General features: G+C 43.9%; 3 protein-coding genes across 4 annotated transcripts in view; 2 read left to right on the top strand and 1 right to left on the bottom strand.

Annotated features, from left to right (window-relative positions):
- ARPC3 (actin related protein 2/3 complex subunit 3) overlaps nt 1–5,136 on the top strand; it is a 5,376-nt gene extending 240 nt beyond the window's left edge. The window contains exons 2-7 of the mRNA XM_014962462.1: nt 1,159–1,258; nt 2,345–2,421; nt 2,705–2,773; nt 3,031–3,157; nt 3,693–3,787; nt 4,605–5,136. Of these exons, the coding sequence (XP_014817948.1) occupies nt 1,159–1,258; nt 2,345–2,421; nt 2,705–2,773; nt 3,031–3,157; nt 3,693–3,787; nt 4,605–4,667 (531 nt within the window). The 3' untranslated portion in view covers nt 4,668–5,136. The remainder of the gene's footprint in view (nt 1–1,158; nt 1,259–2,344; nt 2,422–2,704; nt 2,774–3,030; nt 3,158–3,692; nt 3,788–4,604) is intronic.
- Nucleotides 5,137–6,298: 1,162 nt separating this feature from the next.
- ANAPC7 (anaphase promoting complex subunit 7) lies at nt 6,299–15,336 on the top strand. The gene is made up of 11 exons (XM_014965153.1): nt 6,299–6,474; nt 7,338–7,524; nt 7,855–7,974; nt 8,694–8,805; nt 9,060–9,213; nt 9,322–9,464; nt 9,723–9,840; nt 10,282–10,478; nt 11,470–11,694; nt 12,113–12,263; nt 13,672–15,336. Exons 1-11 carry the CDS (start codon nt 6,374–6,376, stop codon nt 13,859–13,861), a joined length of 1,698 nt encoding a protein of 565 aa, XP_014820639.1. The 5' UTR covers nt 6,299–6,373; the 3' UTR covers nt 13,862–15,336.
- Nucleotides 15,337–22,340: 7,004 nt separating this feature from the next.
- The window catches only part of ATP2A2 (ATPase, Ca++ transporting, cardiac muscle, slow twitch 2), a 50,250-nt gene continuing 46,253 nt past the window's right edge, over nt 22,341–26,337 (bottom strand). For both annotated transcript variants that reach the window (XR_001414096.1, XM_014961865.1), the window contains exon 21: nt 22,341–23,146. Coding sequence is in view for 1 of the 2 variants with exons in the window: in XM_014961865.1 (XP_014817351.1) it covers nt 23,133–23,146 (14 nt within the window). In the remaining variant the exon portion in view is untranslated. The remainder of the gene's footprint in view (nt 23,147–26,337) is intronic.

Genomic DNA, 26,337 nt, shown 5'->3' with positions numbered 1-26,337 from the left:
GAGAGGCCGGGCCGGCGACGGGAGGGCGGCTGTGCCGGCCCCCGCCGAGGGCACCTTCCTGGGGGAAAAAAGGGGGTGCAGCTACGGGGAACCCTGCTGAGAGCAGGGAGTTGGTGCTAATGGGAGGCTGCTGCAAGGCCAGCGCCCTCCTCTTCCTCTTCCTCCTGCCCCCGGCTCCGGGGAGGGAGAGGCTGCTCAAAGCTGTGCTTTAGCTCTGGTTTTGTTCACCCCACCTTCCTCTGGTTGAAATAAACCGCTTTTCTGCTAGGGGATGCTCACCCCTTGCCATCGCGTCCCCCTCTCCCCCCAGGAAACCTGGGCTGGGAGGAGGTGAAGGCTTCCCAAGCGGCCTGGCACAGCAGGGCCCGAATGTCTAAACCTAAACTGTGGCTGAAAATCAGTTTCCCAGGAAGAATCTTTCAAATGCAGAAAGATTTTAATTTTTAGACCATTTTTAAGAGTGCACAAAAAGGTCTTTTTTTGAGTTGTGCGGGTATGTGTTAGGCCTGGCTTTATTTTTTATTATCTAGTATTATTAGCTAGACCTGGACATAAAACATAATCTTTTTTCAGTGACCAAGTGCGGGTATGTGTTAGGCCTGGCTTTATTTAGTATTATTACCTAGTATTATTAGCTAGACATGGAAATAGAACATAATCTTTTTTCAGTGACCAGCTAACTTTCCATGAACTATGCAGTGCCCCGTACCGAGGTGGGATAGCGGGGCGGTTCCCCCCGGCACTGTCCAGAATGGGGTTAGGCCGTCTCTTTCTCTCTCTCCTTCCTCTCTTTGGCAAGAGAGGGGTGGGGGACAGCATCTGTCATTTGTCTCGGTGGCCAAAAAAACAGCCCCAAACCATCCAGCCCAAACCACGACAGCAGCTTGGGGCTGCAGCGACCAGCCGGACCGATTTTACCCCCGATTTTACCTTATGTCTCCATAAGTGGTGCCAGCGATGATACCTTCATGGTCTTCACCAGAATGGCGCTGAGATCTGGGCCTAATTAGAAAATAGCAATTGTTTGTGCAAGGAAACATTGTGGGAAGCATCACTAATGAGCCAGACTCTGGCTCCTGTTTGATGAAGACCCGTGATCAGACACGGAAATGTCTGTTTTCAGTAGCATTAATAACCAGCCTTCCCCCCTGTCCGTAGGCTTACCACTCAACTTTAATGGACTCTGACACCAAGCTAATTGGGAACATGGCGCTGTTACCCATCAGAAGCCAGTTCAAAGGCCCAGCGCCTCGGGAAAGTAAGTTTCTAACAACCTCTGAAAACCTGCCTGCCTACAGCTTGTCACCATCCAGGGGTTTGCTCCAAGCCAGCCCTACCAAGAGAGGGGCCACAGGTTGGAAATGGAGTGCTTTGCAATTTATAGAGGAGGAAAAAAAGTTTTCAAATATCTAAGTTGTGCAAATCGTAGAAAATAATGATGCACGGACAAATGTACGCCACGCTGAAATCAGTTGTTTGAGTAATTAAAGCCTACAGTTGCTATTCTCTCGCTTCCTCCTGTGTCTCACTGTGCTCTTCAGTGGGTTTTGAGGAGGACGTGGTGGTGTGAACCCTCTGCTGTCAGAGGAAGTGGAGGTTTCGCTATAGAGAACTTGCGCTTTGGGGCTGTGGCTGAAGACACTCGGCTGCTCTGGAGGACGAGGAGTAGCACAGGCAGCATTTTAGGGTAGGGGGCTTCAGAAATTGAAACGAAGTTGCAGGCATCCTAACAGAGTCCACAGGCAGCCTGGGATGGATTCACCTTCAGCACATGAAGTGTCACTTCCAGGCGTGATGCCCCCCAACAGTGTGGCAGTTCAGAAAGGAAATAGAAAGGAGATCTTTCTGGATTTAAGCAGTCTTGGATAGTAGCAAAAGCAGGTGAAAGTCACAAGTAAGCTTGCCACTATGTGTCCTGCTCTTTATCATTTTTTGAGGAGGATAACGGAATTTGTGAGACTGTGGTGTTATGCTTTCTCCAAAAACATTTTTGTGTCGTGAGAAGACTTTTACGCTGTTAAAATTCTGGTGAGTTACTCAGCTGGTAGAAAATTGGGGAACTGCTGAATTGCTGCCGTTTGTGAAGTGAGAAACCATGTGGGGAGGAGAAGAAGGGAGTTAAAGCTCCTGGTAAGAGCAGGAACCTCAAATATTATGGTCTGAGCTCACCAGTGTTTCACAGGACAACAGGTGTTTTCTGTTGCATAGTGTCATCTTCTGCTTTTTGTAAATACCAAGGTTTTGCCTTTGCAATAATCTTTATTTGTGTATTTCAGTAAGTAAAAGTTATGGCCAAATATAGTATAATGGTGCACTGTTTAACTCTGTATTTTTTTTTTGCCAGCTAAGGACACAGATATTATAGATGAAGCCATCTACTACTTCAAAGCTAATGTTTTCTTCAAAAATTATGAAATTAAGGTAATTTTTTGAGATGCTGTGCATATTGTAGTTTTTTGGAGGGTTGGTGCTGTGAATATAAATTTATTTTCAATGAAATAATTCTACTAGATAACAGAAACTCCCCTTCCTCCCACTTAATTTTTAAGGTTGGGTAAATGTCATGAATTGCAAGTCCCTCTCTCACGGGGAAATTGAAGGCCAAAATGGCTTGAACTCGTTATTGTTTCAAACTTTTTTCAGTTCCATAAAGTCTCCCTTAACCTCAGAGTGGCTGGGCTCTGTGCTTGCTCTTGTTTTGCAGAACGAGGCTGACAGAACGCTGATCTACATAACCCTCTACATTTCTGAGTGCTTGAAAAAGCTGCAAAAGGTAAGGAGGAGGGAAACAGAGCCTGTTCTGGGGATTGTACTCGGGAAGGAGTTTGCTGACGTTCTCCTTCCAGTGGCATAAATAATCCTGGTTAACCCCAGTCGCAGCTGTCAGAGCCACAGATACTTCAAGGCTATGGATCTCCAAAGAGATGTTGTGTTGTTATTTTTGATGAGTCTTGATGTGTTAGAGATTGGTAAAACATTCATCAGCTTTTGGTTATAACCATTAATCCACTGTTTGTTTGGTTCTTCCAGTGTAACTCCAAAGGCCAAGGAGAGAAGGAAATGTACACACTAGGAATCACTAACTTCCCAATCCCCGGGGAGCCTGGCTTTCCGCTTAATGCCATTTATGCCAAACCTGCCAACAAACAAGAGGAAGGTAAGGCTAATCCAGGACCTCTGAAGGCTTCCTTGGGCTCATACTTCACTAGCTGCACTTTTGTGACTGCAGAATGACTCTTAAAACTGCATCTTCTAAATCTGCAGTTCTGTCTTCTGAGGCCAGCAGAAGATTTCCTGACCTCGGGGGCCCAGTGACTCCCCTGGATCCGTAGATCCCACAGAACAAATTAATAGGGGGTCTGAGTTTGCCTTTTGCATAAGAATAATCACTAGCTAAACCCGTAAATGGAGCCCAAGCCAACTGCTGCTCTGGCAGAATAGGAAGCCCATAGTAATGAGGAAAGATAACCAAGAGAAGAAAACAGCATGGATGATCCCTTTTACTGGTATAAGTATAAAAATCCCAAGTGTGGCTGTAAATATAGCAAACCAACTCTGCCAGCTGACAATTATCTGCAGATGTGACAGCTCACTTTCTGCTTTAAGTAGTGATATTTGATGATTCCCTGTTAAATTCAGTTTGACTTGGTGCTGCCGCAGTTTACAGTGGTTTTTCCTGGGCTGTGTTTCAGAGGTGATGAGGGCCTACCTGCAGCAGCTGAGGCAAGAAACTGGTCTTCGCCTTTGTGAAAAAGTATTTGATCCTCAAAGTGACAAGCCGAGTAAGGTAAGAGTTTAGCATCACAGATTGAATGAGAGGCTTGGCGTGTTTTTTGGGAAATGTGTGGAGAGAAGTGAGGTGACAGGGTGAGGGATCAGGTGTGCGTAACTTCCGCGCAAGCTCCCCCAGTTTTAGAAGAGTAGTGCAATAGCAGGCTGCAAGTTATCAATAAATTTAATCTGTAATGTGCTAAGACAGTGAACGTCAATTTGAGTTACTTTAAAAAGCAGGGCAGTAATAAGTGGCATCTGGTAGATCTCTTAAAAGTATTGCACATCTGCTCTTGGCTGGGTTTTCAAATGGAAATTCACAGGCATGAGAAATGCTGTTTATCATCCCAGGCAGTTGTGATTTGACAGCTTCTTTGAAGTAGACCATTTTGCCTCATATCCGGATTAAAAAAAAAACACAACCTAATCAATGCATGAATTGCCTGGTGCCTGTTCATATGTTTCATGTGCAAATGTGACTGCATTTAATATTGAAATTATTTAGACTAATTTAGTTTCAAAGGCAGAGCTTTCTGATGCATCACTTGTTTATGTTTATATTGGAATAAACAGCAAAAATAAAACAATAGAAAGAAGAGAAAGTGGCATGTCCCACTTTAATTCAGAGTCCTATGTTATAAATTTTTGGGGTCCATTCCTGTCTCCTTGTTGGCCTAAATTCCAGTAGAAACTAGTGTGGAAAACTGTATGTGCAAAACTGGGGGCCTTAACTTTTGTTGTTTGTCAGAGGTTGAATACTTTGAAATCACTATTTTGCTTTTTGCATGGAAACTGCTTTTGCGTGTTTTCTGACTTTGTACTCCTTTCTGCAGTGGTGGATCTGCTTTGTGAAGAGACAGTTCATGAACAAGAGTCTGTCAGGTCCTGGGCAGTGAAGAGGCAAAGCAGCAAAAACATTAAATGTTTCCACAGCAAGGTGTATAAAGTATTTTGCCTTTGTTTTGGCTACGTTTTGTACCAAGGAAGAATCAAGTGCTTATGAAGAAAAAAAGAAAAAAAAACAAAAAAACAAACACAAACCAGTCAATGAGGGACAGAGGGAGGGAGAGCAAAAAGATAATTTGAGTAGCGTAAGCAAATATTATTAAGCTGGTGCTTAATAAGTGGTTTCTAACACGCTGTTTCAGATGCAAGCTGCTTTATTATCAGTGGCTACAGCTAGCATTTAAAACAGGGCTTGTATTTAAGAAAAACAATGGGCGTGTGCCTGTGGGGCGGGGGGAGCTGTGAAATTGCTCTACTGGCTAGAGTTTCGGTATCGAATGTCCACGGAAAATGTACCTCTCACGCTGTGTTGTCCAGTGCAGTGATTTTTACCTTGTTTTCAATAAATTTAGCTTGTAATTAACGTGGTAGCTCCTTTATGTCTTGTGGATACCCTGCAAAGAAATCAAGAGTTTGGGTTGGTTTTTTTGGTGAAAAGACCATCATTATCATGGAATGACAACAGGAAGTTAATCATTCCCACAGAAAACAGGGGGTTAATGCAGGGGCTGTAATTTGTGGCAATGTACCTGGTTATTTAGCAGGTCTGCTTTCGCAGAGCAGTGCTCCATCCTACAAATGACATGCCTTCAAAGTGCAACGCAGACAGATAACACAGCTTAGTCTGAGGCTGCCTTTGCCGTGGCAGATTCAGTCCAACACAACCATCACTCGATACTGGCAAAAACCGAGACTGTTTTATCAGCGAGATGGCTTCTTGAAGAACAGCAAATCCAAGTTCGGTTTATTCTGAGTTGTGTCTTTCCTTCATGGCAATGCTTGTTTCTCTCTTGCTGTACAGCACCAACACGTTCATTTTGTTCCCCAGTCTGAATTCCGGTGCCAGTCACCTTTTGCTGGTGGTGGGTTTGTTTGTAAGAGGTGTATTCCACTCCAGGCAGCAGCAACGGCCTGTTCAAATGGAAAGCTCCCACTGATTTGATTTGTAGTAGTAACAGAAGGATAGCTTGCATTCTTTTTGTAATAAAGGAGGGGGAAGTTTGATCTCTTTTCAGTCTATGCCTTGTAATTAAGAATGGCCCTAGTGAGGCATTTCCCCTGGTTGTGGCCCAGAAGGAATCTGGGTTTTGAAGGGTCTTTCTCCTTAGTTACCCATTTTTAGAGGCAGGGGCTTCGTTATCTCCAATACCTCTGTCACATTTAGCTGCCGCAACCAGCAGATAATAAAGTCTCAGGAGAAAAAGGTCAAGACTCAAGACCTGTGCAGACACGGAGTGTACGTCTCTTCCATAAAACGATATTGGACCAAGAACAGACCCTTCCATTCCTCCATAAGAGCCTATTGTCCCACTGAGGCGAGCGACCTCCCTCAGCAGTAACCGCCGCCCTTCCCGCCCCGCCACTGCGCAGGCGCGGGGCTGCGGGGGGCCTGGCGCGGCGGCCACCACCCGGGGCTGCCCTCTCGAACGCCTGCCGGGCCGCGCGTCCGCCATGCAGGCAGTGCCGAGGGCGCCTGCAAGCGGCGGCGGCGTGCGAGGGCCCCTCGGTGGCGCCATTTTGGAGTGCCGGCGGGGGGGGGCGTTGTCTCTCCCTTTGCCGTCCGGTCTCCGCCGCCCTGCGCCTTCCCGCCGCCGCTATGAGTGTGGTGGAGCACGTACGAGAGATGGCGGCCGCCGGGCTCCACTCTAACGTGCGGCTCCTCAGCGGGCTTCTCCTCACGATGAGCGGCAATAACCCGTGAGTGGCCCTCCCGCCAGAGGGCGCGGCGGGGCCGGTGGTGCTGAGGGAGAGAGAGGCCGGGCGGGAGCTCGTAGGGTGGCGGGGGGGGGAATTATGAGCAGGGAAGGAGGCAGGCTCGCTTTTCGAGCTGTCCCTCCTGCCGGGCTCCTGTCCCCGGCTCTGTCCCCCCGCCTCTGTCCGGGGTTCGCCATGGGCAGGGCAGCCTGAACCCTCTGGGGTACCCGGTACAACAAAGAGGAGATTTGGGAGACACAGAGCGATTTTCTCTTTCCAGGGGTGCCCTGTGTAGGTCATTGCTCTTCCCCTGACTCGGGTGATTCCCTTTATTTTTCAGGACTTTTCTGTAAGGTATCATTATACGTTTTGAATAGCCTTTGAGGAACTAATCAAAGCCAGAATTTCATTCTGAAATCCTAACTCTTCAACACTTCTGCAAACATACTGGAAATGTCACAAGGGGGGTTTGTAAAACGTACAAACGTGGATTAGGACCAGGACAGCTGTACAAGGAGCTGAGTTTCCTTGTAAGCTTGAGTCCATTCAAATAAAATGCGCTTTCTTGGACGTTGACAGCATGTGGATTGTTGTGAGGAGGATGGGGCTGCTCCGTTATGAAAACAGTGGCCAAGCTGTTGATGAGGTGTGAGGAATGGCTATTACGTTTGTTTGTATACAGATAAAAGAAATTGGCAAGATAATTTGTGAGGAGATAGTACCTGTTACTCAAAGGCCCTTCCAATGCAGTGAAGAAGCAACAGCAGTTGGAAGTTGAAGCCAGACAAACCACAGCTACAAGTACTTTGGATCCATAAGGATCTGTAGTTAGTTTATCTCAACCTTTCTGTTTGCATTTCTTCTAGGGAATTGTTTTCACCATCTCAGAAATACCAGCTCCTTGTGTATCATGCAGACTCCCTCTTCCATGATAAAGAATATAGAAATGCTGTCAGTAAGTATACAATGGCCTTGCAGCAGAAGAAAGCATTAAGTAAAACTTCAAAAGTAAGACCTTCTACTGGGAATGCTGCTTCAACTCCCCAAAGCCAGGTATTTAAAAATTTACTAATGTGCTGTGTAAAATGATCATGTTCCTCCTCTCGGTTAATGTTGCTGACTCAATATTATGGCATTAGATTGTGGATTTATCACGTCAAATAAACCTGACATTTAAGGCTACTTCATTTTGAAAATTCCAGTGTGGTGTTTTCTAATGCAAAACTTAGACCATGAAATTTTTTTTGTATGTGTAGTTCTTGCTTTTTTTTCAACATAGTGTAAGCATTTAATGAGAAAACCTCATTCGAATTTTCTACTTGACTAGAAAGCTAAATGACTAAAAGCATTGTACTTTAAAGTTTGGGGTTTTTTTTATTTCAGTGTTTACCATCTGAAATTGAAGTGAAATATAAAATGGCTGAATGTTATACGATGCTGAAGCAAGATAAAGATGCCATTGCTATTCTTGATGGGATTCCTTCCAGACAGAGGACCCCGAAGGTCAGTTCTGGCAGACTTTTGTCACAAGTCTTTAGTCAGCATATCTTGAATCTGTAGGCCAGTGTGTGGTCAAAATGAAACGTAACCTATAGGTATTGTGTCTTGGTATTTGCTTTTGTATCAGTTAAATGTTGTTTGGAAACACTTCCTAATGTTTAAATTAGCTTAGTTTATTTGGCCTCTTTTCTTTAAAAGCAGACGATTTTTGTATTGATTGAGAGAAGACTGAGATCTGAAAAAAGGAAGCTTGTGATGTGTAGAGCTCAAATAATTTCTGTTCTTTCATCAAACATGGCTTCAATTAGAAGCTAAATAGAAACTTTCTCTGCCTTCCTAAGCTAATTCTCTCAAAGATTTCCATTGGTGTGGAGAGATGAACTCAAAGAAGGCTAATGTAAAGCATATATACAGGTCCTTCTTGGCATCATATATAAATATATAAATGCTTGCCCATCTTTTGACTTGTATATGCAAAACACTGAGACTTCGAGATGCATTGTGCAAGTACAAAAGAGTATAAGACTTGGAAAGAAGAAACTATTTTGATTTTATACTCTATGGAAGGTTACAGTGATCTCAGAAGAAGAGCAGGTAATTTTGTCTTCTGCTCAGAACAGGAGGGAGGAAAGCAGGTGTGCTTGAAGATGAAGTGGTGACTTTTCTTTGTCTTCTTTCTCTTTTCTCATATTTGACTCTACCAACATTTCTGTTGCTTGTAGATCAATATGATGTTGGCAAATCTATACAAGAAAGCAGGTCAAGAACGCTCATCTGTTACGAGCTACAAAGAAGTGCTGAGACAGTGCCCTTTAGCACTTGATGCCATACTAGGTAGGTGTCTGCACAGTGTTACTATTTCTATATTAAACCATATTATAATTTGAATTATGCTTGGGACTAGGTAACTGTCTTACGTTTGCACGTAATTAATATGGAATGCATACACTATGCAAATTATAAAAGGCATTGTAACAAGCTGCTTGTTTGTGCTTGTCAAGGGATGGAGTTTCTGTTCTTCAGACAATTAATTTGTATTAAAAGCAGTTTCTGGTGGCTGAAGTTGCTGTATGTACCCTCCTGAACAGGCTTGCTCTCGCTGTCGGTGAAAGGCGCAGAAGTGGCCTCTATGACAATCAACGTCATTCAGAGCATTCCGAACTTGGATTGGCTTTCCGTGTGGATCAAGGCATATGCTTTTGTGCATACTGGAGATAACACCAGAGCAATAAATACCATTTGGTAAGAGTTCAAAGCACATGATATAGTCAAATAATATATTAATATTTATATGTAGTTACATTAAAAATGGCATTGTATAAATAACACTTGTTTTTTTTTCTCTTAAAGCTCTTTAGAGAAAAAGTCATTGCTGAGGGACAATGTAGACTTACTGGGGAGCTTAGCAGACCTGTATTTCAGAGCTGGAGATAATAAAAACTCTATTCTAAAATTTGAACAAGCACAAATGCTGGATCCATACCTAATAAAAGGTGAGTAAATCCTAAAAGAAAGTTTACCTGGTATAATGATCTGATGAGTAACGTTAGAGTAGCAGCTACATGCAATCAAGCTTGCAGTGGAATATTGTGTGGTGTTGTACCTGACTTTCAAGTCAGAATTTACATTCAGAAGCTATTACTTGTAGTTGCACAGTTTAAAGTAGGTGTTTGGGGTTTTGTTTTTGTTTTTTCTTGTTGTGAATGAACTTTCCATTTCTGGATGGTTGACCTTCAAACGTTTCATTTCAGGGATGGATGTATATGGTTATTTATTGGCACGTGAAGGCCGACTAGAGGACGTGGAGAACTTGGGCTGCCGTCTCTTCAATATTTCTGATCAACATGCAGAACCCTGGGTGGTATCTGGGTAAGTTGGTTTTTTTCCTTTCCTTACCTCAACTCTTTATTTGCTGCATGCAGTGGATTACAGTTGATACAGTGGATTCAGCTTTTTTTCTTCAGAAGGTGCTTTTCTAGCCTGTCTGTTATGTTCTTGGGGTAACTTAAATTGGCTGTCCATAAAAGTCTATTTTGGTTATTTTCTGTATGTTTAAACCTATTTGAGTTACCACACCTGTACATTAATAATGATATATTGAATAGCTATTACAATTAATATACATACTGCTTTTTTTTTTTTTTAACTCCCGAAGAGAGTTTTTTCCGGAATATAAATTCTTGACTTCAAATGCAAGAAGTTCAACAGTTGCCTGTAATTTTTTCTTCTTCCTTCTGCTTTTAAACCTCTATGGATGTGCACAAGCACCACAGGCAGTACGTGTTTACAATCCATCTTGTCTTTCCATAGGTGTCATAGTTTCTACAGTAAACGATACTCTCGTGCCTTATATTTAGGAGCCAAAGCAATCCAGCTTAACAGTAACAGTGTTCAAGCTCTCCTGCTGAAAGGAGCCGCTCTTAGGAATATGGGCCGAGTGCAGGAAGCAATTATACACTTCCGTGAAGCCATACGTCTGGCACCTTGCAGGCTGGATTGCTATGAAGGTGAGTGAAGGGAAGCTTCTGTGTAGAGCTGTGTGCCATTTTAGAATCATAGAATTGCCCAGGCCGGAAGGGACCTCCAAAGGCCGTCTAGTCCGACCTCCCCGCAGTCAGCAGGGACACCCCCAACTAGACCAGGTTGCCCAGGGCCTCGTCGAGCCTCTCCTTGAATATCTCCAGGGATGGGGCCTCGACCACCTCCCTGGGCAGCCTGTTCCAGTGCTCCACCACCCTCACAGTGAAGAACCCTCTCCTAATCTCCAGTCTAAATCTGTTCCCCTCCAGCTTGAAGCCATTTCCCCTCATCCTGTCACTGCAGGCCTTTCTAAACAGGTTCTCCTCAGCCTTCCTGTAGGCTCCCTTCAGGTACTGGAAGGCTGCTATTAGGTCTACCCGGAGCCTCTTCTTCTTCAGGCTGAACAACCCCAGCTCCCTCAGCCTGTCCTCGTAGCAGAGGTGCTCCATCCCCCTGATCATCCTTGTGGCCCTCCTCTGGACCCTCTCCATCAGGTCCATGTCCTTCTTATATTGAGGGCTCCAGACCTGCACACAATACTCCAGGTGAGGTCTCACCAGAGCAGAGTAAAGCAGAAGAATCTCCTCTCTGGACCTGCTAGCAGTGCATCTTTTGATGCAGCCCAGGATGTGATTGGCCTTCTGGGCTGCAACTGCACACTGCCTGCTCATGTCCAGCTTCTCATCCACCAGTACCCCCAAGTCCCTTTCCTCAGTGCTGCTTTCTAATACCTCACCCCCCAGTCTGTACTGATGGTGAGGATTGTTTTAGTATTTGTGCCCAAGTTTCCTTTTCTGCAAGTTTCTTTATACCCAACAGTTTAAAAAAGTTATTAGAGTCGCTTTCTCAATTTGTCTTTGCTTGTTGGAGTGTCAAATGTTCGGAGTCTGCGTGCTGCCAGGTGCAAATAATTGGGAAGGTGCAAGTGTTCGTGGTGCTGATGCAGAAACTGAAACGTTCTCCTTCTTCTCTCATCAGGTCTCATTGAATGTTACCTGGCATCCAGCAGTATCCGCGAAGCCATGGTTATGGCCAATAATGTGTATAAAACTCTGGGAGCAAATGCACAGACCCTCACTCTGTTGGCAACGGTCTGTCTCGAAGACCCAGTCACGCAGGAAAAAGCAAAAACGTTACTGGACAAAGCGCTAACGCAAAGACCTGATTACATTAAAGCTGTGGTAAAGAAAGCAGAACTTCTTAGTAAGTTCCTTTTTTGTTCCCATGTCGACTTCATTTAAAGCATACTATTTTACATGGGGTGTTCTGCAGCCTCATCGATGTGAGGAATGGAACAGTTGATGTTACAACCCAAGCATTTATCATTTCTATCCTAAAGGAAAACCCACAAGAATTAATTGCATTTAGCAACTGATATTACACCAGCACTTAAAACAATTGCAAAAAATACGTTTTGACTTCAAAGGATACAAAATCCTGAGTGTAGCAGTTATTGCAATAAAAAGCCATTGTTTAATCTTGCGTATACCACCACTGTCCCCCATCCTGACAGTTCTGAGGGAAGAAACATCTTGTGTTATGGTGGCTCTTTGTGTACGCTCTGAGTTTTTACAGATTTATCTAAACTATTAATTAAAACTGTAGTTTTGCATACAAACAGGTAGAGAGCAGAAGTATGAAGATGGAATAGCTCTGCTGAGGAACGCACTGGCTAATCAGAGTGACTGCGTTCTGCACCGAATACTGGGAGACTTCCTCGTCGCTGTCAACGAGTATCAGGAAGCAATGGACCAGTACAGTATTGCCCTGAGGTAAGGCAGAGACTCTGACATTGCACTGTATTTACAAGAACCAATAATCAACTTGTCTAAATAAAAAGTTGAGCCACTGATTGACTGGAACAGTTGATGTTACAACCCAAGCATTTATCATTTCAATCCTAAAGGAAAACCCACAAGAATTAATTGCATTTAGCAACTGATATTACACCAGCACTTAAAACAATTGCAAAAAATACGTTTTGACTTCAAAGTATACAAAATCCTGAGTGTAGCAGTTATTGCAATAAAAAGCCATTGTTTAATCTTGCGTATACCACCACTGTCCCCCATCCTGACAGTTCTGAGGGAAGAAACATCTTGTGTTATGGTGGCTCTTTGTGTACGCTCTGAGTTTTTACAGATTTATCTAAACTATTAATTAAAACTGTAGTTTTGCATACAAACAGGTAGAGAGCAGAAGTATGAAGATGGAATAGCTCTGCTGAGGAACGCACTGGCTAATCAGAGTGACTGCGTTCTGCACCGAATACTGGGAGACTTCCTCGTCGCTGTCAACGAGTATCAGGAAGCAATGGACCAGTACAGTATTGCCCTGAGGTAAAGCAGAGACTCTGACATTGCAGTGTATTTACAAGAACCAGTAATGAACTTGTCTAAGTAAAAAGTTGAGCCACTGATTGATTGGGACGTGCATCAGAGGTAGCTTTATATCATTGTCCCTTAAAACAGACAGAAAAATACAAATGACATCCTGTTAATGACTTAGTTGGTCATAAGGCTTTTGAACTGAGAAGTGCAAAATTTAGGGACTGCATTAATGCAGAGCATGTCACCAGGTGTGCAATTCCTTCACTAATGAAAGTGTCAAGGCATGGATTTATTTATAGTTATTAATTATTATATAGTCAGGCATCTTAAGGTCCATTCCTTTAGATGAGAAAGTATCAGTGAGCTATTAAGTAAATTTTCATAGTGTGCTTCAATATAACATAAACTAAATGTTATTTTTAGGGTGTTGCCATGTTAATGTTACCATGTTTTGATTTCAACAAGGCAAATTTACCTTAAATCTAGGACATTATATCCACTCTAAACTTATATAGCATAAATGGGTCAGCTGGTTTTTCCTTCCTATAATATATTTAGTCATAGTCACTTAAGACATTACTGTTTGCATGTTATTCTGTAATCAGTATTGTCCAGAATAGTGTGATAAGCACATTCTTGAGGATCAAAATTGTTTTATATAAAGATTTAATACTCGGTGTTACGGTCAGCCTGAGTTGAAGTTGCATCATCTGCTAAACTGAACTTCTTGATGATGATAAAACAGGAAGTGCAGACAACAAATTAGGTTTTTAAAAATGTATTTATTTCTTTTTACAGTAATGTCACAAACATAATTAGGACAATGCTTTCTTTTTTTTACTTTCCTCAGTTTGGATCCAAATGATCAGAAGTCACTAGAAGGAATGCAGAAAATGGAAAAAGAGGAAAGTCCAACCGATGCAACCCAGGAAGAAGACGTGGACGATATGGAGGGAAGTGGAGAAGAGGGGGACTTGGAAGGCAGTGACAGTGAAGCAGCACAGTGGGCAGATCAGGAGCAGTGGTTTGGCATGCAGTAACAGCCTCTCCTCCTCCTGCTTGTTTTGGCACTTGAACCTACCACTAGGGCAATTCTTCTTTGAAGAACATAAACTCAGATTCCTGCAGTAACAAAGGACTTTTTTTTTCTTTTTTTTTTTTTTCCTCCTTAAACAGACTCTGAAACCATTTAATAGTTCTATGCATCTCAATACCATGAAGATTCTTGATGCTTCTTATTTATTAAGTGTAAGGGACTAATTCTACTGGAGGTTATTTGCAACTTGCCTTTCAAAAAATTCCTGCTAAAACTAAAAGCATTAGAATCTGAAGTGTGTAATAAGCCTGTTGTTTATGACGAACACAATGTCTGAATTCTGTCCAGGGCTAACCGTGCTTGATCGATTTGTAAATACAGTGGTTTGTACTCCTTTGTAGAAAAGGTCTTACTCTCTTGTTTGTGTGCTGCCATTTGGGCTCACGTTCCTGTTGAAGTCTGGAAGAACTGCTCGGCTGTGGCTGAAAGCAGAACTTCTTTCTTGCTGGGTTTATTGAATTAATTTGTCTTTTTATAAGGCATTACACATGCTGTAAAGGAGAAGTTTGGGACACGGGGCAACTTGGACTTAGAGACACTTTTGTAGCTGACTGATTTCTATGTACAGAATTGAGCCAGTGTTGGAGAATTGCAGTCATTTCCCCATCCTTCCTAAACCCTGTAATCACTTAGTCTGTACATGAACATTTATTTTTAAATGCAGTTTAGTTTTATTTCAGTATGTTACTAAAAGGTTTTACAGTGGTGACTCAAAGCACTTCACATTCTGTATACACCACTGACATTTAAAAGAATATAAAAAGAATTCATCCCTCTTCATTTGCATTGCTGTAGAAATGCTAAATTATGCAAATACACGTATTGTCTTGGCTTTGCCATGTTTATATACTTCATGTTTCGTCAAGTAATATTTGAATTCATTTTTTTCCCCTCACCTTTTCAAGCAAAGCTTCATGTACAAATTCTCAACATCAGCATTTCAAGGCTGAGCTTCTTTGTGTGATCTAGAAACCGTTTCAGTTCCGTGGGCTTGATGGTGGGAGGAGGAATTGCTACTTGCTCTTATTTTTCTTTCAGTTCTGATTTCCTTACTCTTCCCTAAAACATGTATTTTTGTCTTTATATTGGCAATTTAATTCCTTTTATATTTATTCTGTTACCACAAGTATGCTGGAGCACACAGACTTTTTCTACAAAGCTAAACGAGGGATTTGAGTATCGGTTGGAGGGAAAATGGCTGTTTGATAGAAATACATGATGTGGAAAACAAGCTTCCCCCCAGCTGTAGATGTATAATGCAGGTAAGGGTGAAACATCTCTCCGTGATGGGCATTGTATCAATTAGAAAAACAAACAACAAAAAGAATAGGCAGATTACATCAATTGGAGTCTTATTTTGGAAATATTTCGGTATGTCACATTTTACCAAGGAGGAGTCTAATAATTTATTTTAAAAAAGACAACAGCCGAGTATCTGTTCTCTCTGGAATTTTGTGGGCTTTAGACTTTCCAAAACATCAAATTGAGTTATGGTTATTTGAAGACTATATGGGCAGAACAGAAAAGCATGTGCTGCTGTTGTGGTGATTGAACTGGCAGAGGCTGTTCCTGCTCTCTCATTAAGCAAATACACCAAATGGCTGTATTTCCATCGGAGCAAACATTTTGTTAATTGCATTCTGGTGGATGAGACGCCTGATCCTGTTCTTCTTTTATGAAGAATCTGTTTATATCAATACTGTGTGATGCAGGGAATAGATTTCAGCTCATTGCATGTCTTTCATAACAGAAAGAAATATGCATGTACTAGCAAATTCAAATAACAGAAAGAAATATGCATGTACTAGCAAATTGAAAGCATCTCTTTTTTTTTTTTCTTTTTTTTTTTTTTTCTAACTTGTCTTGTTTTCTCCTCACACTTGAGCCTTCATCAGATTGTATTCTGTATCTGAAGGTTGGGTGGCTTCATTAGCTTTCTAGTTGTATTCTAAACCTCTGTTGTGAATGAAAGAATGAAGTTCTTGATGTTATTAAACTAAAGAAAGGATGCATTTAATTTTGATAAGTATATGAGGTATGTGATGTGTATTTTGCGACCTGCTCAGCTGTTTTATTCTAATGATGCCTTTAAAAGGGTCGTTAATCATAGATGGAAACCACTGGATTACACATTTCTCTGAAACATTTACATAGAACAGGAAGTCAGAGAACCGCAGTTTTACTAAAACCATTCTGCAGTGTGTTTGGAGGTAACCTGATAATCTCTCCTTTTAGAACAGATGGGAAACTAAAACCACTTCAAGATGAGTGTGCTGTAAAGAAAACACCGGAGTGCTACACGCGGCTTTAGCAAACAAGTCCAGGGACACCTAAGAACACCTTAAGGCAGCTGTCAGTAGAGTTGTGTCCTCCAGTGCTTTGTTTTTCTGAGAACTTGGCTCCTTATTGAAAGTGAAAAGTTCAGTAAGATCCTGGAAATAATATCTCTGTAAATACCTGATGGATTTGGGTTATATAGCGGGGTAGAGTCTTTGCTAATAGTTGTACAGAGTAAGGAAGTTTAAGATGCCATATGTGTCGAGTGCATTTGAGATCATATAGATAGATATATTTAGCACTAGCTTCAGAATTCTAGAGGGATTCTTCTTGCCTATTAATGAGCCTTCATTAGTGCTCTAATTTTAGCATGTGATCTCTAGTTTTCCAGAGATCTTGTACTCTCAAATTCAGTTACTGGTATTCTAGTTCAGGGAATAGAACAATTAGCCTGTAATAAGCAGCTGACCTCATTCCATCCCTGAATCATGTGCTGTGCACCCCAGAAGAAAAGATGATAAAGCCAAAACCTGCAGTTCAGGCCGTGTCAGACCCGAGATGCCAACTCCCCAAAGTGAAACAATGGGTGGGTGAGGCCAGAAAGCCGCTGCCGTCCCGTTGTATCGCCCGGCGCGGGCATGTCAGCAAGGACGTTAAGCAAAGGCCATTAAGATGCCAGCTCTTTCCCTGAACTATTTAATTACTTAAAAATTCCTGGAATTTTTGTTGGTCCTGCTTTTTTTCCTAATGTTTACTGTATAATATATTGCGTTATTCCTTGACGTGCGGTATGGTTTGAGGAGCTGAAGCTGGTAACTTGGCTTCATCCTCTTGGAATAGTAAGCAGTTTTCCAGGAAACTTAAGCGTGATGACATCAGTGGAGCAAAAACTGTGCAAACGCATCTTCCTCAGGCTGCTGGGTGTGAGCTGCTGCCCGTTATGGTTCTTGAGGTTGATGTTTGTCTGTCGGGAAGCCAGTAAAAAGCTGTGATCTGTGACTGAGCAGCTTTTTTGCCTTGTAAAACCCAAGGGGGTCCTGGTTAGTCGGTGCCGGAGCAGGACGATGCCGTAACCTCAGTTTCTGGTTTTCCTGCTGAGATCCATCGTGAAGGTGAGACAGGGGTGATGTTCACATGGATTGAATTGTCTCTGTCGCTCTGGTCGTCCCACGTGGCCTGGAGTGCAGGGATCTGTTTAATTAACACAGGGAAAGTTTGGCATTACTCTGGAAAAAAAAACCAACCAATAATTCTTGTATTAGCCTGAGATCTGTGTGGCCGGAGTAGCCGCTGGATGCCGGCGTTGCTGCTGGCTGGTACAAGAGGAGGAACATGGTGTGGAGACAGGCCCCAGCCTTTCCTTGGCTCAGCAGGGCAGCTTTTAATAGGTAGGAGAGGAGGTGGTGTCTCCAGCCAACCTTTCGGTGTCTGTTCTGCAGAGGATATTGCCGTGTTGAAACTCAGCCAATTCGATAAGGCTGGAGGTGTCAAGTGTTTATGTCCCATATAGAAATATTGGGCTGTGAGAAGTTTTGAGGACCTTCCATCCCTTAATGCTCCAGCCCTGGAAATATTTGAGTTTTTTCAAAAGGGCTTTAACCCTTCCTGTGCTGTGCTTTGATTTCTGCTTTCGTACCCGCTGCCTCTGCTGTCTGAAAAGGGTGATTAGGAAATAGATGTGTTTCATCTCCTTTTAGTGCTATGACTTACCATCTGTGATGTAAATCCAGAGGCTTTATGTGGTGGAAGGAGGAACATCCATCATCTGGCCTTAAATAGGCGTAGAGATGTTTACAACTTGCTCCTGGGATTTCTTGAGTAGGAAACAGGGCTGCTGGGCGTGCAGCCACCGCACGGAGGGAAGCGGTGCCTGAAACGGGCAGGACTTGGCCGTTCCTCTCCCCTGCCCTGAGGGGAGGGCAGAGCCCCCCATTCCTAACCCCAGTCTAGTCCCAGAGCCAGCTCAGTGAGGATCCACCTTCCCACTGGGCTGTTAGTGATGGGTAAAAGAGGAAGGGAGCAGCTCGGTGGGACGCTGCCAGTGGGGCTTTCACCGAGATGGAAGTGTCTTGGTGACAACTTCAAAGCCCAACGCCTGCCGGGCAGCTGGTGAGGGGAGCTCTTAATCCCATTAGGCTTTAAGATCAGAGCGTCAGCAGCTCCCTTTTGTGAAAGGTTGGATGTTGTCAGTCTTTCAAAGTCCATCTGTTGGATAAAAGCCTTTCTGTTTTAGGTAGAGACCTCCCTAATGAGCACGTGGAACTTGATTAAGGTGTCAGGGAAGAGCTAAATGCTGAGCTGGTCCTACTGTTGCAGCTTTGAGTAGATGCAGAAAAGTGACTTCAGGAGTTAGAACAATTTGCAAGAAGGAGAGAGATGTAACTTAGGAAATCTGTGCTCCAGCGCCAGCATCAACCGAAGAAAGGAATTCCAGACTTTTAGGTGCTTGGATTTCACTTCAACACCTTTATTTGCTACGTCCTTCAACCTGGACTAAGGGAACGAGTGCCCGGTTCCCCGCTGCGGTAGCCAGGCACCAGCCACACAAGCCTTGCTCTGGTTTAGTCACAAGTGCTGATGTAGATCTGGTGCTGCCCATCGTGCACATTCATTCCTCAGGCTCGTTTTGGCACGTCACATACAGCTTTTTGCTGTTTTATTGCGGAATCTGGTTGAGGCAATGCCGGGATGTGGGTAGAAATGCCGGTGGTGCTGCTCGGGGAGGTTCTGCAACTCTGGGAGGACTTGTTAACGCAGGTTCTGGGTGCTTTGGAAACTTGGCTTTGGTTTCTGACAGGCCACCTGTGGTTTGAGTGCCTCCTCTGACGGAGTGGAGACTGAGTCAATGCTAGAGCAATTTCCTTCTGGGTTTTTTGGTTGTTTTTTTTTTTGATCTAGAGAGGTTTGGGAGCTGTGAGCAGGAGCAGCGTGGGGTTTGGAAAGCAGCCCATCGTGAGCCCGTGCTCTCTGCCTGAGGCTGAAATTTCCCACACCTGATGGCTGGTTTGTGAGCACGGGCGGGTGGCTGGGCCTTGGGTTCTCCTGCTCTCAGCTCTCTGAAGGTCTAGAGCCCCTCGGTGGGATGTCCCGAGAAGCTGACAGTGCCCACAAACCAGAGGCTTAAATTTTGTAATGGTGCAGGATTTGGTACCTGTTACTTATAGCCAGAGGTGAACTGTGTCCACAGCAAACCAGGACTGGAATTGCTGGTTGCTGCGTGGTGTGATGGTGAGTATTTGGCAAGAATCCCTGGAAGCTGAGGAGCTCCACCATGAATCATTGTTGGGTTGGCAGCCCTGAGTCAGCCCAGCTGTGGACAGAGAGATTGTTCTTCCAGCGAGGGAGAGGACACACGTTTGATGAGTTAAGGGATGGTGGGAGCTTTCCTACCTTTGGTTTGCCTCCTGCAGGTCAGTCTTGTTCCTAAACTGGAGGTCTGTGTTCGTGCTTAAGTCATAGTGAAGGGCAGTGACAAAGGAAGCTTCTTTTGAGTCACCACTTCTGTCTGGGGTGTCCTGCCTCGCTGCGTGCGGGGCCACAGCAAGCCCAAGATCAGAAGGCTGGGTGTTTTGCAATCGGGGTGCGCTGGAGCTGGTTGCAGCTTGATTGCTGTGAGCCACTGATGTTATCTTCACCCAGCAGCAAAGCAGGGCTCCTCGCTGGCCTCGGTAGGAAAAACTGACTCTGCCACCTGCATAAATAGCAGAGGGTTTGCAGCAGCCTGGGCTTAGCGGGTTTTGGGGGTTTGGTGTTGTTTCTAACTTTATTTTGGTTAATTGTGGTATCCTCTCTGTCTCAAAGAGAGGCGGCATGGGATGCACCAAGTGGTTTTTGGAGGCTGACCACTGCTCGGTCACCAAATCTACAAGAGACAGTCCTGTGACTTTCCTGTGGCTCCTTCCTGGCTGAAGTCGCAAAGCTCATTTGCCATCTCCTCCTGCAGAGGCTTTTCTCCCTCCTGGGGGTGGAGGTGGGTTCTGATCACACACAAACTCACCTCAGTGTAAAAACGGGGCTATTTTCTGTCCTCTGTTTTTAGTGTTTGATGTAATGTATCTATAATGCCTAATAACTTGAGCTAGGGGGTACTGTTTTCCTCCTCTGTGGCTCAGCGTCGTCTCATCCATGCAACGCTTTAGAGCCAGGGGTTTGCAGTGAGAGGAGGAGGAGGAGGAGGGGGAAGATGAAGCTGTCGATCTCAACATCTCTTACCACATACCCCTGCGCTCAAGAACCCACCAACCCACTGAGCATCACGTTTCCTTCGTATGGCTGTGCTCCAACGCCCTGCTCGCAGTTCATTTGAATGACTGAGTTAATGAGTTATGAGTTAATCTTGCAGATCATAATTTTTAAAAAGAAAACGTTTAAAAATAAGTGAAGAGTTTGCTCTCAGTTTGCTCACCGGCGAGCTGCTGTCTGACTGCAGAGATGCTGACACCAGCCGTGGAATGTACCTCGCCGTGGCAGCAACGCAGCCGGAGCTGTTTTCTGAATAATGACTTCTCATCATCGTTAATCCTGACGTTTGGGACCGGTGCCAGTGACATGTGTTTCTTCAAGTTGAAAAAAAAGGGGCAGCAGATCAGCTGAAGTCACTCACAGCCCTGTGGGTACAATACAACAGGGCCTAGGTCTGAGGAACTGGACAGTGAGCCTCGTTTCTCCTCTCGAGGCTTCCTAATTAAAGCAAGGCCAGAGGTGATGGCAAGGGAAGAGGTGCTAATGGGACAGTTTCTTCTGCTGTGTTCTGGACAAATGACTTCCATCATTGAGCTCAGGCGTCTGTGTGAAGCGCTAAGGGGCAACCTGCCACTGCCTACTGGAGCTGCTGGTGACAGTGGTGGTGGTGCCAGCTGAGGACAGGCTATAAATAATCCGCGGGGAAGAGCTGCAGCTGCAGATAACAGGGAATGCTGAACCGGGCCCCGAGAGCCTGGGCCCGGAGGTCGGGCGCGGAGAACAACACTTCCATAGTAGGAAGCAGCCACCAGCAGCTCAGCCCCGTGCACCGACGCATCCCCCGCTGCCCGACAATGGAATCCAACCCCGGTATTTTTAAACCTCAGGCTGTTGTGTTTGAAGGGTCTCAGACACAGCACCTCGTTTGGATAACACCCTTGGCCAGGGCTGTGCTGCTGTCGGGGGCTGGAGGTGAAGGGGTATAACATTTAATTCAAAACACCTTACCCAATTTGGCTGAAGTTGCGTATTTAGAGCGGCTCCCCCTCCTCTTACTCCAAACAGAACTTAAGTTTTATGGGCTTTGGAGCAGAGCGTTACAGGGCACTTGGAAAATCCAGCTTTTACCCTTGGAGTGCTTTAGCGCTGCCCCACGCTGAACACAGAATTTTAGAATTTTTTTTAGTGGTTGGAAGGGACCTCTGAGATCATTGAGTCCAACCACAAAAAAAAACAAACAACAACAAAAAAAACACAAAAGAAACAAAACACACCACACCAAACACCCACCAAAAACACCGCACTCACCAACTAAACCCCACACTCAACACCTCACCATAAACCAATAACCTTGGGCACTAGAGCATGCCCTGAAGAGCCATGTCTATACGTTTCTTAAATACCTCCAGGGATGGTGACTCCACCACCTCCCTGGGCAGCCTGTTCCAGTGCCTGACCACTCTCTCAGTAAAGTAGTTCTTTCTAATATCTATCTAACACAGACTCCCACAGTGTGGGGAAAGGTTTGGGGAATGGAATAACCACTAAGAGAGGCTCCTACACATTTGGGGGGGAAGAAACCAGCAGCTGCTTCTGGCTGGGGCAATTTACAAAGTAGAAAAGTACCCCAAAAAAAATATAAAATGATGTAGTTGGGAAAGAAATGTTTATTTTTAAGTTTCTCAGAGGGATTTTACAAACAATGGAGCATTTTAAAAAAATTGAGTGATCAAAGTACTTGACAGTGTCCCTTAAACACACACAAAAGCCCCTGGAGAGAGGAGATCACACCAGCGAGGAGGTCAGTGCTGCCGGAGGAGCGGCTGGCATCTGCATAGTTCTAGGAGGAAAGATTGCAATGGTGTTGGTGCTAATAAGTGTCATCCTGGCATTAATATAAGAGAGCGCTGAAGTAAGTACGCATGTACCTGCAGAAAACAAAGTGCATCAAATAACACGCCAAGTATGTATTGTAGAATAAATTTATTTACCTGATACAAATGAAACTAGGTGTGATGCTTCTTACTGTCAGCATGGAAATAGACAATTGATCTTATTTACAACTTCTAAAGGTCACACATGCAGTTGTGGTAACTGGCTAAGTCGGTTGTTGCTTTTTTTTAGATAAATGCATCACAAGATTTTTTTTTTTTTGTATTGCACCAACATCTGTCTTACTGCCGTAGATTTAAATAAGTTACATTACAGTGCAAAACAGGTTGATTTGCACACATGATAAAAAAAAAAACCCCAAAGTTATGAGCTGGAGGCTTAACGGTTTAACATTCATCTGTAATCTCGTCAATGGATTTTATAAATAGGGTAGCATTGTACAGAAGCTGTTATAGAGTAGTACGTTTGGATGATACAATACAGAGAAAGATTTGTCTACAACCGAAGGCATGCAGTAATTTTGATATTGTACATTTTACATACAGGAATATGGAAAAATTGGCTGACAGCTCCGCGGTTCTTGTTCAAGGATAAACAAACTCTTCTCCATGCAGCACAGAACCCACACTTCTCTGGAGAGAGTTGCCCGTTGGGTAAGCTATATTGCACGTTTGTACATCTGGATAATGAAGTCCTAATGGTACCACACATTTCTTCCACAGAGAACACAATGAGTTTTGTTTTAGGGAAAGCAAAGAATCTTTACACATGATACATGCAGAAGTTTTGGTAGATGTGTTGCTAAAAACACATGCACGCAACAAAAACAACCTTACATTTCTGCAAAATTGTTTAGGAAGCGATTACTCCAGTATTGCTGAAAAGGAAAGAAAGAAAAGGCATCAGTTAATGAAAGGATGAATGCTGAGTACCGTTACACAAGCAAGACTAAGATCAACAGTGACAGAAGAAAGAATGTTAAGTTTGATAACTGGCTGCTCGGGTGTTGAAGGGACACTCTCAGGTTACTTTGTTCCTAAAGCCTGGAATCCCCTGGATTATGGCTCAGCTCCCTGTGCAGCAGAGCTCCCTTTATCAGCAAAGCCAGCCCTTCCTACAGGAGATGGCAGTGGAAAAGAATTAAGACGTGCTCAGGGAGCTTTTGCCTTTCTCTGCCTGGCTACTGGCAACAGCCGAGTCTCCCTCGCTTGGCATTTTTCCTTTCAAGTCCCACACTGCAGAGTTTTGAGCTCAAGTTCTGAAGAACTTTCAGGGTGTTTGTCTACCCAAGGCGTTACGTTGCAAGTTTGGCCCCCGAAGTGACCTAACAATGTCCCTTTTCCAAGTTATGCAGCTTGTTCTGGGAAGCGGTAGGAAAGCTTTGAAGAAGCCATTAAACTACAGAGATTAATGCGTAGGCAAAGGGTAAAGTACAACGTAATTAAAGCTACCACTGGACTTTACCCCTAAAATAGAGCGTAAGGTTAGCCTGGGAGAGGAGAACAGTGTGCTCCCTAGAACTCGATGGTGGCTCTGCAAAACGCTGCTTCAAGGCTATAAAATTTAGGCTCTCCTGCTAAGATTTGAAAATGCGTATTAATGTAATTAAGGATGTAATTAGCAGAGATTAGGGAAACAGTTAATGGTTAGAAGTGCAAAAAAAGTAAACAAGACAGGTGCAAGAGACAGACGACTTTTTGTATCAGTTTTACCTCCCTTCATCTCGGCAAATTCAACCATCTTTAAGTTGTTTACCATGTACATTCTGGGCATCAGCTGTGTTCTTGGAACAGTGACAGGACTGCTGTACTGCATTTTATCATCAGATTAAAAACTCATTTTCTAACCATTAGCCTTCTCCAAAATGGCCTCCCTACAAACATAAGCCTCGTAGCATTTTGACAAATCGCTATATGTTTTTCTGCAGCCTCTTTCATACTTATTTATTTGCGATACTACTTTGGGAAACCAAGTATGAACTATTTTTATTGCTTGGATGCCAGCAAAAAGGAGCAGCTCGTTGTGTAGCTCACAGACAGTGCTTTGAATCACTCTTTGAAAGCAGAGAGGGCCCGAGGCACCACAAAGATAAAAGCCCCTGTCTAAAATATTTGATGTATGACTGCAGCTGCTTGACCAGCTTCTTTGCTCTGATTTGGACCAGGCTATAGAAGACTGAATTTTGGAGGAGCTGCTCTCCCACCAAGCCCCACTGGTTTCTGAGGATAAGCTGATATCCTTCCCAGTATAGAGTACCATTGATCACACAGAATGGTTTGGGTTGGAGGGACCTTAAAGATCATCAGTTCCAACCCCCCTGCCCTGGGCAGGGACACCTCCCACCAGACCAGGTTGCTCCAAGCCCCATCCAACCTGGCCTTGAACCCCTCCAGGGATGGGGCAGCCACAAATCCTCTGGGCAACCTGGACCAGTGTCACAACTGATACTGGCCTTGCATCCCTCTCCCACTAGATTACCAGTAGCAATATGTGAGGACACCGAGGAATCCAGAAAACAGCAGAGATGCAAATGCTCACTGAGATGAGAGCAAAGGGAAACAAAAAGTATAAAGTTCTAAAGTATAAAGTTTCTAAAAGTATAAAGTTTCTAAAAATGAGGTGGGAGATAAAGCCTGGGTAACTTTAAGTTATTTCTGCTTAAATAAGTGTTTCCACTTATATAAACACAGGGCTAACACATTAAAATAGGAATTACCCATTTCTATCCCCAGATGACCCTAGTTCAGTGAAGAAGTTGGAGAGGAAATACGTAGGGAACAAAGAAATTAAGCAAGAGTTTCAACTGGGAGATGTTGGCAAGAAAAGTCTATTCCAAACTGAAAAGTCCTCTCTTTTGGGCCTCCCTAGATGTAAGGGCTGATGGCTAAAGAATGGCAGGATCTACACAATTAAGGATAATAATTTTAGTTAACATTTTTTTCTTGCAGTGCATTACTAACCTTGCACTGTATTTCTATAATCAAAAACCCAAGCCATCCAATGCCTTATGCTATTCTAATGCCAGAGCACGCTCCAGCAACCTCCCACAGCCCACTCAGTTGGAGAAGGGCTGAGACCAGACCCACAGCACTCTGGCTCCAGGATGAGAAGGAAGCTCCCAGCACACAGTGGCTTCAGGGCAGGTGCTCCCCTGCCCAGGAGGAAGCTCATGGTAGGTCTTACATTTGGCCAGTCCAGACCACCAAGGCTGGTGTTTACCACATAGTGGTAACACTTGAAAAACAGAAGTACTGAAAGCTTAGCAACAGCTGCCATTGAACCACAGATAAGTGTGTGCTGATCACAGGGAACTCTATTGCTCCATTTCTCCAGGAAAATTTGGACAGCAAGACTGGGAGAAATAAAAGAAAAATGGGGTATATTAAGATTGCACCTTACAAACCCTGACTGTTCCCATAACCTCAGGAGCCTGCAGGGAGGAAAGCCACTCCCTTTACCCACCGGTCACCCAGCTTTCAAAGGCAAACTCCAAGAACACAAGGCCCTAAATGCAAGTGCCCCAAGACATCCGATATGAACAAGCTCTCAGATGTCAATATATTGAAATCCATGACAAGCAGCGAGATTCATCTTCAACAGAGACAGAGATCCAACAGAGAAGTTGTTGAAGACTGAATTCTACTTATCAACAACCATTTTCCCCTTCAGCTTCTTAGAGACAGGGAAAAAGGGGGTGTAAGGCAGGATTATTTAGCATAATGGACAGGAATGGGACAAGAAGCAGCATCATTCGTGGTGACAGTCAGATACATGCTTTAAAAAAAGCCACCAACATGGTGCTCTGGAGGTTCACACAGAACCGATGTTCAAAGGTTCAATGGCCTTTCTGCCCTGGAAAAAGTTCATCCATCATGCTGGGAGCACAGAACTAACTTTCTAGTGTTTGTTTCCAACAAATAACATATTTGTATGGTTCACACAGAACCGATGTTCAAAGGTTCAGTGGCATTTCTGCCCTGGAAAAAGTTCATCCATCGTGCTGGGAGCACATAGAACTAACTTTCTATTATTTGTTTCCAACAAATAACATATTTCTACATCTTTTGA

The sequence above is a fragment of the Calidris pugnax genome, unplaced genomic scaffold, assembly GCF_001431845.1.
Source record: "Calidris pugnax isolate Ruff unplaced genomic scaffold, ASM143184v1 scaffold32, whole genome shotgun sequence".
Classification (NCBI taxonomy): Eukaryota; Metazoa; Chordata; class Aves; order Charadriiformes; family Scolopacidae; genus Calidris; species Calidris pugnax.
The sequence above is the reverse complement of the archived record's forward strand: the minus strand, read 5'-3'. Positions and strand labels throughout refer to the sequence as shown.

Bases quoted from the DNA above. Each gene is read 5' to 3' on its own strand.
- ANAPC7 (XM_014965153.1), top strand. From the start codon at position 6,374: ATGAGTGTGGTGGAGCACGTACGAGAGATGGCGGCCGCCGGGCTCCAC. The intron at 7,525-7,854 runs GTATTTAAAAAT...TTTTTATTTCAG, and splicing joins CTTCAACTCCCCAAAGCCAG to TGTTTACCATCTGAAATTGA. The intron at 7,975-8,693 runs GTCAGTTCTGGC...TGTTGCTTGTAG, and splicing joins CCAGACAGAGGACCCCGAAG to ATCAATATGATGTTGGCAAA.